Source organism: Ctenocephalides felis, unplaced genomic scaffold (genome assembly GCF_003426905.1).
Source record: "Ctenocephalides felis isolate EL2017-DRISC unplaced genomic scaffold, ASM342690v1 CF-g0.4_SCAFFOLD_01886, whole genome shotgun sequence".
Classification (NCBI taxonomy): Eukaryota; Metazoa; Arthropoda; class Insecta; order Siphonaptera; family Pulicidae; genus Ctenocephalides; species Ctenocephalides felis.
In genome coordinates this window covers 86726433-86745326 of record NW_020538040.1, presented here as the reverse complement: position 1 = coordinate 86745326, position 18894 = coordinate 86726433, and the positions used below count along the sequence as shown (strand labels likewise).

Below are 18894 nucleotides of genomic sequence, written 5' to 3'. Positions count from 1 at the left end.
TGTAAGGCCAAAGTTTTATCACTTACCCGAGGAAAGCCCTGGTATACAAACAGAAAGTTATTTATAATCCAATGTAAAATTTTATAACCGGGAACCACGGTTATAACGTATATTTACATATCTGATTACGTCAATGAATGAAAGATAAGATAAGAAAAAAGTACTTTAATAATTATAATATCTTGAAAAAACTCAAATTAATCAACAGATAATACTATAAGATGTTTGTTATAAAATTAACACATTGCGCATAATTTAGAACATAAATACTATATTGTGATGGATTAAATTAAAAAAAACGTTAGAATCTATTTCTCTCTATGGAGCCTAATTCTGAAAAATTTTGAAGCAATTTTCAAAACACATTACATAGTTGGAATTTTTTCTGATTAGTATTTGTTAGAGATCAAAATTTTTCGAAATAAAAATAAAAAATAAAATTTTAAGAATATTTTTACGTTTCAGACGTATCTAAGCATTTGGGCATACCTTAAAAAAATTGATGTATGTGTGTGAGTGGTGTGTATGTACCGAGAGTACGAATCAACCGAATGAAATGATTAAAAAAAAACATTCGATTCGTATTGACGAGGAGGCGTGCTGATTAATTTTTGACAAAGGCAGTTCCAGCCGTTTTGAAGATACGAGTCAAAAAGTGCAAAAATGGTAATTTTAGGAGAATGAAGAGTCCAATTTGAATAGTTCAAAAAACATAAGTGATATGTGATTGTCAGAATTCGTTAAATTTTTGAAAAAGCAAGTCCAGCGGTTTCGTACATACAGAGGAAAAAGTTGAAAAATTGCCATCATAGGGCACATGCATATAAGATAATTTATCAGATATTTTATCCTTCAACCAACAAGCGCATTTTATAATTTTAGGAAACTAAAGCTAATTTTGGGAAACTAAGTGCTTCATTTCCAAAGCAAAAAGGTACATAATTAATATTTCTTTATTGGATTTGAATAAAAAGGAATTTTGCTAATATTGCTTGTTGACCTATACAAACTTATTTTTAAGAGCATTTTGATCATATTGAAAATTATAGAACAAAAGCCAATCTTTTCTTACCGTGAACGGCGCAAAATGAAACGACCAGGAAGCAAACAAGTCCAATATCTTATTTTTAATTTTAAAGGAATTTTACAAAATAATATCTACATTTTTTAACTAATGCAAAATATAAATTTTACGGGTACATTTTTATAGAGATAACCCTGTATATAACTTTAATCTGGTGTTCTTTCAAATGAGCTTACATTGCTTATCAAGGTGCGTCGGTTATCTGCCTTAAGATTTTGGATTGCATCCGTTGCATTAAAACAATGCTGGACATGCTGGCGCAACCCCAAAGCTCTATACCGAAGGTCCAGATCGGCTTTATTACAGATTTATATATCAATAACTTGTTGTCAAGCGATAGGATTGATTTGCGCCTCATTAGCCAATTCAGATCTGCAATCTTCTGTTTGATTTGTTTTATTTTAGCAATAATGTGGGTTTTCCATATTAGTTTTCGATCCAAATATATTCCCAGATATTGAACATTTTCAGCTGGTGACATTTTCTGGCAATTAAAGTAAACTTCAGGACATCTTAGTTTGTTTAAAGAAAATGTAATATGGCAAGATTTGCTTTCATAGCGGGTACAATGATCCACATTTCCATTGAGTTCGCGAATCGTCCATATTTGCGGCATCGTGTCCGATTACAAGTCATCGGGAGAGAGTCTAGTACTGTGGAATTATACGCAAATTGTATAACATTACATCGAACGGTCTCGGACGTGTGCGAACGGCAACTCACTACCGCTGCGGACCCCAAGCGTTCCGCTGGGGTCAGTGGCGGAAAAACATCGAATTGGAAACTTAAACGGAGAAGATATGTATATATTTGTTTTTAAAACATACTTACGTTTAAAAATCTATTAAATATGGCAACCTATACAAAAAATAAAACTTGATGTATGGTGTATATATGTTCGTCTGTATTAATACGTTTATGAGTGCATTTATGTATTGTTGGAACTATCGATGACACCAAAATACTACCGACGATGCCAAACATGTATGTAGGTGCCTTCTGCTGTTAAACAAAGCTGTTACATATGGAGGCTGATCAGTGAAACAGACAAAGACGTTTGATGTATTTGTTTATTTCATGACTTCTTGTACACTTCACATGTAACATGACTTAACAACTGAACTTGGATACGACTTAATATGATAAACTGAGATATTACTGACTCATCTTGATCTAAACTTTATAAAAACTTAATGAGGTCTGACTGACCATGTTGCGATATTGCAAGCCTTTTTAACAACTCGCTCTGAATGTCACCTTGTAATCCTAGATTATGATAATTTACGGCTTGTTCAATGTCACTGCATAGTGCAACTCAATGCTTTACTTAGTTGTTACTGCGTATTTGTGGTTTGAAAAGTATATACGGCGTAAAAAGTGACAAAATTGGTAATTTAGTTTTTGAGAGAACGGCAAGATCGATTTTAATAATTTATATAGCATTTTATTTGTATTGGCGAAATGAACAACTTATTCATTTCGTTTTTGGGAAAGCAGGTCCAGGCATTTCGGAGGCATAATAAAAAATTTAAAATAAATGTCATTTGGCATTAAAAGTGAACATTAGATATAAGCATATCACCTGAAATAAATATCAGATATTTTAAAGAGATTTTAATAATATGTATAAACTTTGTTTATACTTCTATGGGCTTTTTTTTAAAAAAAATAATTTTCGAAACGGGAAGTTTCAGCAATTTGCCTTAAGACACAATGCGTATGCACCTCTTAATTTTTTTAATGATTTGCAATGAAAAAATCTGAGCAATGTCATTTGTTGTAAATTATCTCTAAATCTAAAAATCCACTCCTGTACATATTTCCGGCGAACGTTCTTGTTCTTTGAGCTCAATTCCCGCGTCTTATATTTTGCCCTTTACATCTTCTTGGTATTATGCAATTCGGGGACAACGCTACATGCACGTCTATAACGCGTTCGGTCGCCCGCTATAGCGGCTGTTTGCTATCGTCACATATTTATGATGGAATCATTTATTATGACTAAGAAATTATTCATTATTTATTACAATTATTCCAAAACAATAGTATTATAATACATTTATAGCATGACTTTACTATTTTTTTTAACTTTATTAGAATTTCTTACATTTTTACATACTGAACACTTTTTCTTACATATATATTCGTATTTCTTACGTATTGCATACATTTTTTACTTTTTTTTTTTAAATATTACATGTTTATTACTTTTTTCTTTTTATAACATATTTGAATTTATAACTTTTCCCGAAGGTAGACGTAGGTGTATTAACTCACCAGCTCAGTCATAGGTGCACAGAGTCAAAGTCCTTATTTTTCAGAGTACAGGGATACAATCCGACTACCTCTTACTGAGGCATGTTGCTACTACAGCTATTACCCCTTCTGCATGTACGTATGCTGCAGCAATGCCTACGAAACACCATTTTACTTGAGTTATTTGAAATCTATGATTTCAAGTGGAAAGTTGGTATCAAGCTAGTTTGATACCGAACCGACCGAGGTTGGATTCGAGCTCGGGACTCTATTAAGATAGACGAAGCATAAACGTCCTATTTGACTTTGAGCAATTATATTGTGAATACTATAGCAACTATATCACAACAAATAACACAAATTAAACAAACAACTGTCTGACTATGTTCAGTAAAACTCCGGGTTAATTCATAATTGCAGAAATTTGCTCCTTTGGCTGTTTTTCAAACATTTGTCACCGATCCTTTCTTTCCCGATGGTATGCGAGGTAAAATGGAACATTTAGGGGACAAACAGGTCCAATGTCTTTTTTTAAATTTTATATAACGAAATAATAACTACGTTATTCAACCCATGCAAAATATAAATTGCATGAGTATATTTTTCACGGAGATAACAGTGTTCATAACCTTGATCTAGTATTATTATTCAGAGAGCAAAGAATTCTACTACTTTATTTATAATTTTAATCAATAAATGCGCTGCAGTCTGATTATTTGGCTGAACAACAAAATTAAAAATTATAATGTATATTTATATTATCAAATGTAATAAACCAAAATCATTATCAACTCTTATTACTATCATGAATCTTGCATTTTGGTAGGTATTTCAAACTGACACTGTATATGCGTCATTATATACTTGTCGAATTAATTTTTAATAACTGTTTATATTTATTTAGGTGTTTATATATCACTTATGTGATTTTTATTTTTTACATAATATGGTACAATTAATTTGTTTATAAAGCTCACCTAACACACAATACAAATTTGTATGTATGGATTTTGGCACAATTCAAACTTGATAGTAAAAAAAAAATAAATAAGCATGGTATTAGATATGCTGCTTTATCACCTAATTACAATTATTTATTTAATCTTATATAATTCAGCATCAATAATTTGATTTAATATTTTTAAACTGACTCTCAAACTATTTATTAATTGTGAAACACGTTGCTGAAAAATAATAAATATTTTAAACTAAAATATTTAAATTGAATAATTAATTTAATTTGATTAAATAATTTAATTAAAGATAATTGTAGAAAATGCTGAAAAAAACAGGATAAATGAGTTAATTTGTATTTATATAAATAATACATATATATATATATACGAGGTCTGTTCAAAAAGTTTTCGTAATTTTCGTTTTTTCAAAAAAATATTTATTTATTCGTCTACATTAATGTGGTCCCCTTCAAAGTAGTCCCCCCCAGATAAAATACACTTATGCCAGCGTTTTTTCCAATTTTCGAAGCACCCTTGATATTCACTTTTTGATATGTCCTTGAGCACTCTCGGCAATTTTCTTCAATCGAGGAAAACCGCCGTCCTTTCATGGGTCTCTTCAACTTTGGGAATAGGAAAAAGTCACACGGAGCCATATCTGGTGAATTTTTGCACTTTGCAACACTTTATTTCATTTTTTACGCAAAATTTAATACAAATTCTTTGACTTTTTCAATTCTTCCATTGTAAAAATCGCCGAGCTCAGAAAAACACGTCGAACCTTAGCGACTACCACAGACAAAGTAAACAGTGAATATAGCTGAAAATTTCATCATACTTTAGGGGCATGTATACCAACACAATAAAAAAAAAATTTTGACAATCAGACACTCCAGACCCGCGAAATTTAATTATTAGTAATTCCGGGTACTTTTTGAACAGACCATGTATATATATATATATATATATATATATATATATAAAGGTAAAAATAATTAATGTAGTGTGATGAAAAAATGAATTCAATTACATGAAATATGCGTTATATTAATTAGTAATTAAATATCAAAAGCATTTGCGCATATTCATATATAATTAAGCTATAAATCACAAACTTTAAAACGGTAATAAATCATGGAACAATATTAGAACTTTATTAACTTGGTAATGTCATTTTCGTTGACTTAGCGAAGCGACTTTCCAACAGACTTGACTTTGATCTTGTTAATGCAAACATCGTCATTATTCTCCGCAAACATCTCATCACGTGCTGCTTGATCTCACTTTGCCTTATCTCATAATCATAACCGAAAAACATATCTATCTAATTTTAAAAAATAATACATATAAACCTTGGCACATTTTCTAATAAAACTGCCGTAAATATTTGAAATAATAAATTAATTCATTCAAAAGATTATTTACATAGTTCAAATTCAGTATTAATTAGCACATCACTTTTTGGCAGAGAATACACGTTTCATTTTATTCATTAACTCTACAAATATTCAAATATTTACCACAAATATTATTCAAATTTAGATTGTAATGTAAATATTGGGGTTACAAAATTTTTTTAAAATTTAAGACAGTTCACATTTTTACCCAAAAATTCAATTGAGAATTTTTTGATACAAGAATTATAATGGTTGTATGAGTATGAATATGTAGACTTGAATTTGAAAACGGCTAGTCCGATTTTAAGATTGTAAATGTGCTTTGATAATTCATACGAATGTCTTGCGTTGTTTGATCGAGTTGCTTTCTTTGTAATGAGCAATTTAATAAAAAACATCAAGCTTCAATAAAAAATCCGAGGCCGATTAGAAAAATTCAAAAATCCAAAATATATAGTCCAAATATATTATTTGTGAACAATTTTGTTATTTTAAGAAAAATTTATTACAAGTAGATTATCGTACACAAACAAATCGTTTAACTGGTTAAAAACTTTTCAAACTCAATCAGTGATAAACAAATATGAAGTCATAATTTCTTAAAAAAAATTTAAGTATCCAATATTATGTATTGTATACAGGAAATACATAAATTACTAAAACAAATATTAAAAATCAAAATCAAATACTTATCTAAAAACATATCTACCTAAAAACATTAAAGCTAATATCATTAATTATTGGCATTAGCCATAGTTTTGCAAATTCGACAAATAACAGGTAAAGTATTCTGTAATAAATTTATAATACTGGAAGCCATCATATAAATCGATTTATAGTATTTCTCGAGTAAGTATCTCTAATAATAAGTCGATTTTTCTTTGTGATAATTAGCAAAATGTTTATGTCAATTCAATATTTTTTAGAATTTATAGATAAGTAGTTTATAGGTGTGCATGATAATAGTGTAGACATGATAATGATAGTTTTATATTTTTAAGATTATATTCATGAGTATATGAACCTGTTCCGATTTTGGGAACTTGGTTCAACCGATTTGAATGACTCAAAAACATTCAATTTCTATTGATAGGGAGACTTGTTAATTAGTTTTTGGACAAGGCAGGTCCAGCAGTTTTGAAGATACGGGGCAAAAAGTGCCAAAATGTTTAGCCAGTTTTTAGGAGAACGGAACGTCCGATTCTAATAATTAAAAAAACATTCTACTTTTATTGACAAAATAAAGAACTGATTAAATTTTTGGAAGCCAATCAAGTGAAAAAATGATCATTAGACATATGCACATCAAATTATTAGATATTTTATAGAGATTTTAATAATAAGTATTTTAGTCCACATATCTATGGATTCCGTAAGATTGTTTATTCGTGCGACGCGGCGCTTACGCGCTTCTATATTTCGTCTTTACGTAGCTAAAGCAGCGCGATTGCTTTAAAGAAAAAGATTAAAATTTTTAAAATATTTCAAAATATTTTTTTTTCAAAAAAGTCAATTTTTTCAAAGATTTCAAGATTCTATAAGATCAAATATTTTTAAAGTTTAAAAAAAAGTTTTTTTTTAATTCATTTTTTGGTACGCGAAGTTACAACACTTTGCTTTAAAGGACCATGCCATACACCACTATTTTAATACTTTTTTCATATAATTATGAATTGCAATAAGCAACAACTTTCAAATTTTTTTAAGTGACAACGGTTCCAAATGTTTGGAAATTACTTTAAGATACCATATATTACATTCGGTGATTTTAGTAGGAAACTAAAAAAACCTGATGCAAAATACTCTGATGTGATATTATAATTGCTGTTTTAATATCTAGATATTTGGTTTGATATTATATTTTATTTGTCGGTATGTTAGAACTAGTCTGAGTTTGAAATGTATGTTTAAATCAGTAGTGTGTCAAAAACTTGTAACTACAACTTTTGTTAATAGAATTTATATCATTAACAGGTCGCATACCGCAGATGGGCAGTCCGAGGACAACCCCGTCATCCTACAGCCGTCGGATGTAAATAATCCATTGGCGTACGAAGAAAATTTACCATATGATGACTATTTGCTAAACGAAAATTTTATAACCTTTCTGACTCGACCAAAATCGCTGCAACGCATGCGACCGAACATAAACGGCTACGACTTTGAAGAAGATAATACTAAACCGTAAAAAAATCTCATTGCACTTTCATATATTGAATGAATTAATATTTTATGATCTAATGATTAAGATTGAGGAAAACGATTTATTTGAACCAGCAGTTTCCAAATTTGCATATGTTCATTCATGCATTGTTTTGCGATAGTTCTGCAAGTAATTTTTTGTATTTTTCTTTTTAAAACGTTATGTATTTATATCCATTCATATCAAGAAATTATCAGACATTTGTTCTTATTATAAAATTGAACTAGTGTTATGAAGTTCTTGTTAATCTTGTATAAAAAAAATAAAAATATATGTATGGTACAACCGCGCACCATATGTACTGTTTCAACCACGCTCTGGGCAATGTGACATCGCGCAGTAGCGATGTCCATTTTTACTTGAAAATATAGATCAAAAATATTCTCCGAATTGAAAACATCCCATTTGGGGCACTGCGGTGTGAAATGGCAATGAGAAATCTTTCATACTATTTTTTCCTGAAACGAGTTGAAGTTTAACTTAGTCCACGCATCTGATCTAGGACACTACTACTCTTTATACACACACATATATTTATATATATATATATATATATATATATATATATATATGTGTGTGTGTGTATACATATATATAAATACAAGTTGTACCCTACATATATTTTTAATTCGATAACTATGTATTTAAATTCAATCATTTGTTAGTTTATTTTATTTTTAAACTTTTTGTATGTTATCCGTATTGACGAAGAGTCAAACTGAGACTCGAAACGTATGCAGCATACTCTTAAATTGCTTATTTAAATTTTCAATAATTGGACGAAAAACTAAAATCTTTTCACATTATGTTTTTCACCAACTCGAAATTTCTAAACATTTATTATACCATAAGGAGTAAACAAATGTTAAAAAGAAATTTTCCTACCGCTTTTTTTAAATATATATAGTTCTAAACTAATTGAGTTTAGAATCCGTGGCTTTATCTATAATTATCGACATCCATTTGATAATGAACAATCTATACAAGAACTTCATTAACAATATTCTGGTTAAGCCGATTTTATTCCAAGTTTCACTTATCAGATAGAGAATTAGTCAATTATTACAAGAAGTAACATTTTTGGGAAACAGCTGGATACGCGTTAAAAATTATCATAAAATTTAATAAAACTTGTGAATTGCAGAATAATCTTAGTTTTTAGCACAATGTTATCCTATAACATTCAAATAAACAAAATTATAAAATATTTTATCATAAACAAGTATATCTATATTTTTACTATTTTAAAATCCAAGAATACCTTTCATCTTAAGCATATCATAAGAATCATAATACCTATAATTATATCATATCGTTATTAGCTTAAAATTTAGGTCCGCAAACAAGGCTGATAATCATATCATTTTATTTTTTAACTAATACGGAATATAATGACAATAATAAGCTCTATAATAAAACAGAAATGAATCTTAAAAAATATGAATATATATTTTTCAGTCAAAATTATAGTATAATATTTTAGAGAAGTATTAGATAAATATTTATTATTAGGACAAGATATCTCAAGAGTGCGGTTAAAATAATATATATATCAATAAATTATTTGGAATTAAATAATGTCTTTCTTTACGTACTTTATTAATAATCTACGTAAATTTTGATAAGTATCTACATTTATCCTATAATATTAAATTTATTTTTTAATTTTCATGTAACTAAAATATCAGATACAAAAAAATTCAATGAAGATTTTCATCCTGATTCATTGTCCCTAGTTTCATGTAAAATAAATTTTTCTAATAAATTAATTCAATAAGTAAAATAAAATAATTGATTATGAAAATATGCCAGAGAAATGCATAATTCTGTGTTGAAAAAAGTCATACTACCAACATATATAATCTTGTATGCAAATTGTATGTGTAGTTATAAAATGTATGATTGTCTGCTTCACTTGAATATAAATTTTATTGAGTAAGTTATTAAAAAAAAATCGGTTTTAAGTTTTATGTTGTAAATAAGTTGAACATCATATTATTAAAAATGATTTTCGAGGATTTTTAAAAATTACATCGAATTGCAGAGACGCTTCAAACACACATACTATAATTTCAACAAAATACTGAATAAATGTTCACCCAAGATAAATAATTAATAGTTTTTGTGTGGATTATTGTTTACATCATAGTAAAAAACCTGTTTAAACAGAAAAATATTTTCAAAAATCAAGAATGTCTGGTTATAATATTTTAAGTGATCACGCGCACTTGTGGAATCTTGTCCTATATTAAATATTAAAACAATATTATTTCAGAAAAAATAGTACAAGCGTACACAGAATATACAAAGACACCATCGAAATGTAAAAACAATTTTTATTGAATTCAGTTTTATTTCTTTTTTAAAAATCTGTAAAAAACAAGTATATTTATAATACGATTAATATACTAATTTGTCGATCATCGCACATTGATATTTTATATATTCTGTATAAAGAAAATGATTTTGTCGTATGTTCTGTGTACGCTTAAAAATACCAGAATTATCATAAATACATATTTCCCAAAATAAAGTATAAAATAATTTATATTATTTAGCAATCATAGCTCAAAATAAGTTTTGACAATACGTGGGAGAAACAATAATATAGACCGAAGGATATTTAGTATAATAAAGTTGGAAATATATCTATAGATTAGATTATATATGGAAATATTATTTATAAACATATTTATAATACAAATAAACATAATTTACTCAAATGTTTAAAAAAATAAACTTTTGAAAATTCTAATATATAAAAAATGATCTCCATTAATAAGAATAATCACGTACATTTCCTAGTTTTAGCGTTCCAATAAATATCTGAATTTACTTTATAATACTTTATTATCAGAAATAAAGATACTGCATAAATACAAGAAATCTATATGGAATTAACGTGATCTTAACATTGACAATAAAGTATCAAACAATAAAAATAATATAAATGTATCTCAATGTATAATGATGAAATAATTAAATTTGATGTAAATTTAAATTTTAACATATAGAAAATATTGAATAGACTACAATGTCTTGTAAATTATGACAATAAATTAACTTGAAAAAAATCTGTGAAATTGACAATAAAATCAAAATATACAGTTATCAAAACTTATCTTAAAAGCATTTGATTTCAGTTTATTATATATATTATTATATAATAATTTAAGTATGTATAATTTAATAAATGTTACATCAAGGAATATCAAACAAAATCATATCTTGTGTGTGTATAAATGTACAAATATTTTATTTCAATGTGCGTGACAATACGATTAAATGTAGACCTTAGATTTTATTATTGATCATTTAAACAAAATATATCTACATGTTTATATCAAATTGTAATAGGCACTACATGTATCAATTACAACTATTTAGTTTACAAATTAATCCAAATACTTTTATGTATATAAAATATTAATATTGAATAAAATGGTATCATCAATGTAAAATTGTTTATTATTTAATTTCAATAAGAATTTATTTATGCACAATTTTTTTTGTGGCTACGTGCTTAGCTAAAAAAAAGCTCCGAAAAGCTCTAGCTCATATTTCTGATAGCTGTTTTAAAAGTAGAAAAAATCCTTGAATTAAATTTTTATGAGAGATAACGAATAGAACGCATAGTTATTATCAAATAGATGGTAATAATAAATGAACTAGGTGTTTATTTGAAACTTGCATAACCTGACAGATATCGAAAATAATTAGATAGGTCTTTTAGTGATTTAGTGGTCGAGAGTCTCAAAATGAGAGGTTGACTCTTTATAAAGGTTTAAATATATCAAATTGTTTGTGAATTTCTAAAATTGTCTAGAAATAGGCTCTGTCTGCTGATTACAAAGTCAAAATTTCATCTGACACTAATAGGAGACAATAATTTTGAACCACCTAATAGTTTTAAAATATTTTAGAATAGTGACCGAAAAAATTTAATTGCCAATCAAGAAAAACCTGCTTAACTGATTAAAGTAATTTCAATTAAAATCATTTCGATGCATATAATTTCAAATAGTTTATGATTTGCAAATAGGTTATACAAAATATAAACTTATTATTAATAGATTCACACAAATTCATTTTTCTTTTTAATATTTTGTTTCCGCATAGAAATTTATTATTTTATACGGGTTATTACCAATGATCCAAGATGCATCAATAACATTGTTAATACTGCTAAAATTATAAAAAATATTTTTTCAATGTTCTACATAATTTCAGCAATAATTTAATACTTTTGCTTTTCATGATAGTTTTATGTCTATTATATATCTTCTAGAAATTAAAATGAGGTTGCAAAAAAATGTGTCTGAAACTAAGACATAATAAAACTTATTGTACATAAATAAGTTTTACAAGCTTAGATCATAACCTTCTATTATTCAATATTTGCAATATGCAAACGGCCAAGTATAATAACGAATAATCCTGTTATTTGCAGAATGCAACGATAAGAACGTTTTTTTATTTTTAAAATGTATATAAACCCATTTGAATATATTAATCATAATTAGTCCACATATAAAGCTGGGTAACATATTTATTAGAATGTTTTATATCACATTGGTTTTTATTAGTTTTGTGGTATGGTTCAATGTGAAAGTTTATTTTCTTAAAGAGTTATGTAAATTTGTTATTTTTTTAATTTCAGGCGTTATCTGTCGTTACCGCTTATGATGGTGAGTTTAATGTCGACGGAACGCCTTTAACAGTAAATAAAGAAGTATTTGCATCATTGGATGAGCCCGCACCAGGAGTAGTACCTACTCCTGAACCTACACCTGTACCGAAACCCGAGCAAAAATGTAAAAAAGTAAAATTTAGTTGCGTGAATTCGTGCAGTTCACCCGAAATGCAGGTATATATGCATACAATTTATAATTTTTAGGAACACATTATTTTGGGAGAGTTTCTCTTATAAATAGCCAGAGATTCCAGTCTTCACTTGAACATATATATCTAAATACAATTTCAAGCTAAAATAGTTTTTCAGAAAATTACTGCAAAAAGTTAAAAAAAACTAGTTGGTATTGGTATTTTGCCTTGCGGCAAATTACATGAACTTCCTATGAAGAACAAATATGAAGATAAACTTATTTTTTTCAATTGTTAGTGGTGTGATATAGTTTTATATGATTGATTGTATGATAATATTATTTATATCTATGTATTTAATAAAGAAGTGATAAAGGGTCCATCAATTAATTTTATAGTGAAAAGTATACCGTAATTAATATTATTGCAATAAATAAATCAATATAATTGAATCTTACGAATCTGATATTTTAATTAATCATAAACTTTCAAATGAAGTTATATATAATTATGAACTTGATCACTAATTTAATCTGTTGATTTTTCGTCGTGATTATGATAATCATAGCATGATTATTTATTTATTTGATATATACTTCTTTGTTACAGTATTGTCCGGAAATAGGAGCAGATCCGGTTAAGGAATCCTGTAGCCCAGATCAAGTGTGCGCTGATCAAAGTGGATATCTACAGTGCACCACTAAAGAAAGTACAGTCTGCAAAGTACAAGGTTTCAAATGTCCGTCACCATCGAGATTTTATCCAAGTACGGTTCGATCATTATTTTATATTTATTTATTCATACATTTTTCATTTTAATAATTAATATTTTATTTCTAAACTAATTTACTGTTAATTTTCGTTTTTTAGATATAAATGATTGTCAAAGCTATTATTATTGTGACGAAAATAGTATAGGAACCCAATATTATTGCCCCGCAAATTTTGCATATGATCCGTTACGTCATAATTGCGGACCTATGGCTCTGGGCACAAAATGCTATACAGTTACATGTCCTGCACAGCCTAAGGTAATTGAATTATTAATTAATTTATTGCAAATTGTTAATGAAATTTTATATTTGATATAAAAACTCCAATAACATTTTTTGAAATTGCAAATGATATTGAAAATAGAACTTTTTATCTCTCTGAAGAAAATAACAGAAGTACATTTTAATTATTGCTGTGTGAAAAATATCTAGAATATGATATCAAATATCTAAAAAATTAAAGTTAAAAATATACAAATAATATTCTAAAGCGTCAAAAAAACTTTTATGGATTTTATGTATGGGTATTTAGGTTTCACATTAAAATTGCGAAGGAATGAAAGACCTGATTTTAAGAAAAATCAGGATAGTAGAATTCAGACAATATAAGAAGTGCAAGTTAGGCAACTTGTAATTTTTTTTCTTGCCAGAAATTAAACATAGATATTTTTTATCGTTAATGTAGTATCTATAATAATTAAGCGATTTTTTTAGTTTTAGCAAAATAAGAGCAAAAAATAAATAATAAACTAATAGCAAGTACTGTAGCAAGTTCGTAGATATTCCCAAGTGGTATTTTGCTTTGAGGCTAAATTCAAAATCTTCCCGATAAGGTTAATAATTGACTTATATAACCGAAATTGAGATTTAGATATTAGTGTGAGAATAAAGTTTTAGTTTTCACTTAAATCAACAATTTCAATTTCCAATTAATTTCTCACACTTAGAAGTGTTTAGTGCATGAACTTTCATGGCCATGTTAAATTTCATTTAAAACGTCAAAAATTTTGTTTAAAAAAAACTTAATAAATTATTTTATGAAATATTAAGCATCTGCTATAAGAATACAGGCACCTTTACGTAAATCATATAAGTAGTTCCTTATATTATTTATTTAATCATTCAAATTAACATTTTGTTTTGCTAGAAGTTTTGTAGACTGCTCACCAAATCACACAAACATAATATAAAGAAAATAACATAAAGAATCTATTTAAACAATTATTAATTAATTTCTGTGGACCGTTGCGAAAACCGTTACAACACATCTTTTTTAATTTTAAAGCCAATCGTCGCGCAAAATTGATCAAAGTCCTTATCAAATTACATCAAATGGCTTTAAACTTTTCGAATTCGGTCCAGCCGTTTTTGAAAAAAGATTGACGAAATGTCAAAAATTGGCTCGCATGCACACACCATATTTTTCAAATTTGGTTTCATTCGATTCAATATGACTTGAAATGTCGATAAAATATAAAATTAGCGAATTGGATTTTGGGAAAAAAACATCAACTTCTCCGGGAAGTAAAAATTATTAACTTCCAGTAGGGCAAGTTATAGTAATCGCAAAAAATCGAAAATGAAAATTTTTATATATCTTTACGTTTCAAAACCTTCTGAACATTTTCGCATATCTTAGAAAAAATGGATGTAAGTGTGTGTGTGTGTGTGCGGGTATGTGTGTGTGTTCGAATACAAATTTTCGTCAACGATTTCGGGAACACGGATGAAGCGATTTGAATAATTTGAAAAACATTCGATTCGTATTGATAAGGAGACGTGCTGAATAGTTTTTGACGAAGGCAAAATGTGCCAAAAACGGTAACTCAGTTTTCAAGAGAACGAAGCGTCCGATTTTAATAATTCAAAAACATTTCATTTGTATTAACAATATGAAGAACTGATCAAATTTTCATAGAGGCAGGTCTAGCGGTTTCGGAGATCTAATAAAAAAAAGTAAAAAAAACGCCATTTGGCGGTCAAAAATGATCATTAGACATATGCACATAAAATTATCAGATATTTTATAGAAATTTTAACAATAAGTATAAATTTTGTTTACATTCCTATGGGTTCCATACCAATGTTTATCCGTTAGTCGGCGAGGCGGCGCTTACGCGCTTCGATATTTCGTCTTTATGCAGTTAAAGCAGTACGATTGCTTTGAAAAAATGTTCTGAATTTCCAAAATATTTCAAAATAATTTTTTTTCAAAAATTCTTTTTTTTTCAAAACGGGAAGTTCCAGCAATTTGTCTTAAGACACGATGCCATGCTCTCCACTAGTTTCAGTAAAAATTTTCAAACATATATTCAGAATGACAAATTAGTTAAGTCGATTGTAATTAATAATTACCAGGTGCTTCCGTACATTGGTGATAAATCATTGTACGTCGTATGTATGGCCGGAAGAGGAACCGTATTGCAATGCGAAGAACCCGCCGAGTTTTCCCCAAGGAGCGAAACCTGTGTCGGGCAATGCCGAGCACGTGGAAAATTTGCTTTCAAGAACGACGCAACATGCCGGAAGTTCTTCACGTGTTTACGTCCTAAAGGAGAGCCAGTTCCTGATCAATGTCCGATTGGAACAGTATTTAACCAAGCTACTCAAAGCTGCAACACAGGAACTTGCGAGAGGAAACCTAAATTATATTAATATATTGATGAAGTATTCAACAAAAGAAACTATACAAAATATGTACTTTGTTTTACTTTATGTGTTATATAAAAAAATATTATGGTTGAACACAGGCTCGCAAATATGATAAGGCATTTAAGAATTTTACAATTTAGATTTTTTTAAATCCATGAATATATTTGTTCTAATCAAAATTATTCATTTTACGCTTAATTTTATTGGTTGAACTAATAGATAGATAGATAAAGATATAGAGTTAATATAAAAATGAAGAAAATAAAATTAAAAGTAAGAAATAATACGGACTTCTAAATGTAGGGGGAAGTCCCCTAGTGGCGGACACCTAAAGTTATTTATAAATAAATCAAAAAATATTTTATGAAATGTTTATTAAATTATAATTTATGTTAGATAACAAAGTTAGAAATCTAACTAAACTAACAAAACCGCAATCTTTGCTAAAATATAATTAATACTATCTATCAAACTTTGGTATCAAAAAATATGATTTTAAACAGTGGCACCTAGTACCGGACATTTAAAAAAAAACCTGCATCAATCACATATGTAGCCATCTCCACACACTGGAATGTCTGCACATGTGTCCTTGACGAATATTCTTATTATTAGATATTGCAACTATTCATCCACCTTTTTGGCTGGGCCACACCGATGCTCTCAGCTGGTGCATTCACCATAAGTTTTTCCTTCTTTGACTAGGAAATACAAAAAATGGGGGTATGTAGTGACCGTTAGCGCTCATACAGAACAAAATTAAATACTTGGAATAAATTACGTAGATTCTCGCAAGAAATATCATTATGTTTACTGTCCGGAACTAAAGGACGACTTAGTGTCTGGTGCTAAGGGACAGACATTTTCGTTCATTTGGTGGCACCTACTAAAATTGGTTAAAAGATCTAATAATATTCTACCATTTTACCGATAACAATCAAGTCACTATCACTATGGAATTTTGTAGCAAAAGTAGAGGGTGGAACACATGTAACTAGCCTTCACCACGCAATGGATCACCGCAAGTTGACTTGGTTTTCATAAAATAGTTACTAAAAATTAAATTGAACCTTTATTAGCTCCCCCCCTCTCCTATCACAACATTATATTGCAATTACATTTCAACACAAAGTTGTAGTATGGGTTATAGATCTACTATAAAAATGTTAATACTAGAATGTTTGCAAAAACATTTGATTATATTCTGGAAATGTTACAAAATTATATCTGAAAATATGATGTGTCCCAATAAAACTTGAAAAATACACTCGAGTACTTGATGCTCTATTCCGGTTAAATGCAGATCAACTAAATTATTATGGAATCAGTTTATTTGTTTTTTTCATAAATTTGTTCATATTTCTATTAGTTATTAGATTTGTTCACCTTTCTATTAGTTAAAAATTTACTAATTTTAGTTCAGAAATATTTTTTTTATTGAATAAGTAAGGAGTGTAACAACATTAAAATTGAAACGTGACAGTCAATATGTCTTATGTTGTTCGTTTGAATAGATTAATACTTTACGAGATCATATCTCATATATGTTACGTAGCGCTCCTCTTACAAAATGGTACTAAATACTGTCCAAATGCCATGTAGTTGCTGTGCAGTCAGTCGATTTAGATAAAAAACCTAACCTAGAAAACACACAAACGTCAAACGTACAATCTTATCATAAACGCATCTTTGTGATGTGGCATGATAACATTGGTGAAGTTGCATTTTATGTATATAACGCCTGATGGCACAGCAAATACATGGCGTTATGACAGTATTTTAGTGCCATTTTGTATGAGAAGCGCTTGGTAGTATAGCTTACCCATAACATTGGTCTATTTTACGGCGGAATCGGCCCCATAATCTTCTTTTTTGAGAGATTGTAAAAATATCATGCTATTTCTGTATCTTATGGAGCCACATTAAAAGCATTAAAAATATAAGCTACCCAAAAAATCCTTACCCAAAATATTTTTATATAAATTTAAAATACTAGATTTTAATTTGCATGTTTTAGTGTAAAACATTACCACTAAAATAAAACTTTTTAAACGGACCGTCATACATCAAAATTATAATGGTTTGAGGCAACTTTAGAAATTCTGACAAATTTATTATTTAATGATATTTATTCAAGCACTTTTTAGTAACATTACTATATAAATAAATTGCTTAACACAGAGTCAACTTGTAACTTTAATATTAAAAATTATATTATTGCACTCCAAGCAACTAGAAACGATGTTGGCGATAAATAATTCTACTCTTATAGGTAAATATATTACTAACAATATGATGTATTAAAATATTATATGGGTTGATATTTCTCTAATTTTAGTATTTGCTAAGCTTGCTTAAATATGCATATAACTATATCAATAAACATATGTACACATATTATAAGTAATAAATTATGGAACTATTTAAATAGAAATTATTTTATAGAAGTTAATGATTAGATATGAGATAAATAGTGCAATTAACAACACGATTTCTCAGGTGTGAAACATATACCAAAATTTAGATTTATAAAACAATCTAATAAAACTATTCATATTTCCGGATACCTTACATTCCAAATCAGAGAATATTTTTTATATTAAGTGTACAAACAAATTAGAACATATTAATTAACTAATAACTGCAACTTCTAAATGTATACGCAATGATAAGTGATAAATTTAGTGTAATTAGAAATAATATGTTCCCTGAATATCATCAATTAATTTTAAAATAAAATAAGCTAAAA

General features: G+C 28.1%; 2 protein-coding genes across 2 annotated transcripts in view; both read left to right on the top strand.

Annotated features, from left to right (window-relative positions):
- Positions 1-7881, top strand: part of LOC113375485 (neuropeptide-like 1) — a 54900-nt gene extending 47019 nt beyond the window's left edge. Inside the window, exon 7 of the mRNA XM_026615418.1 lies at positions 7668-7881. Coding sequence (XP_026471203.1) covers positions 7668-7881 — 214 coding nt within the window. The remainder of the gene's footprint in view (positions 1-7667) is intronic.
- A 4545-nt stretch (positions 7882-12426) lies between these two features.
- On the top strand, positions 12427-16502 carry LOC113378770. The gene is made up of 5 exons (XM_026619366.1): positions 12427-12489; positions 12557-12763; positions 13330-13486; positions 13591-13751; positions 15852-16502. The coding sequence occupies exons 1-5, from the start codon at positions 12454-12456 to the stop codon at positions 16146-16148; spliced, it is 858 nt and encodes a 285-aa protein (XP_026475151.1). The 5' UTR covers positions 12427-12453; the 3' UTR covers positions 16149-16502.
- The last annotated feature ends 2392 nt before the right edge of the window (positions 16503-18894 follow it).

Coding starts and splice junctions, on each gene's coding strand:
- LOC113378770 (XM_026619366.1), top strand. CDS start 12,454: ATGTTTTATATCACATTGGTTTTTATTAGTTTTGTG. Junction 12,764..13,329: donor GCAGTTCACCCGAAATGCAG/GTATATATGCAT, acceptor TCTTTGTTACAG/TATTGTCCGGAAATAGGAGC. Junction 13,487..13,590: donor ACCATCGAGATTTTATCCAA/GTACGGTTCGAT, acceptor TTCGTTTTTTAG/ATATAAATGATTGTCAAAGC.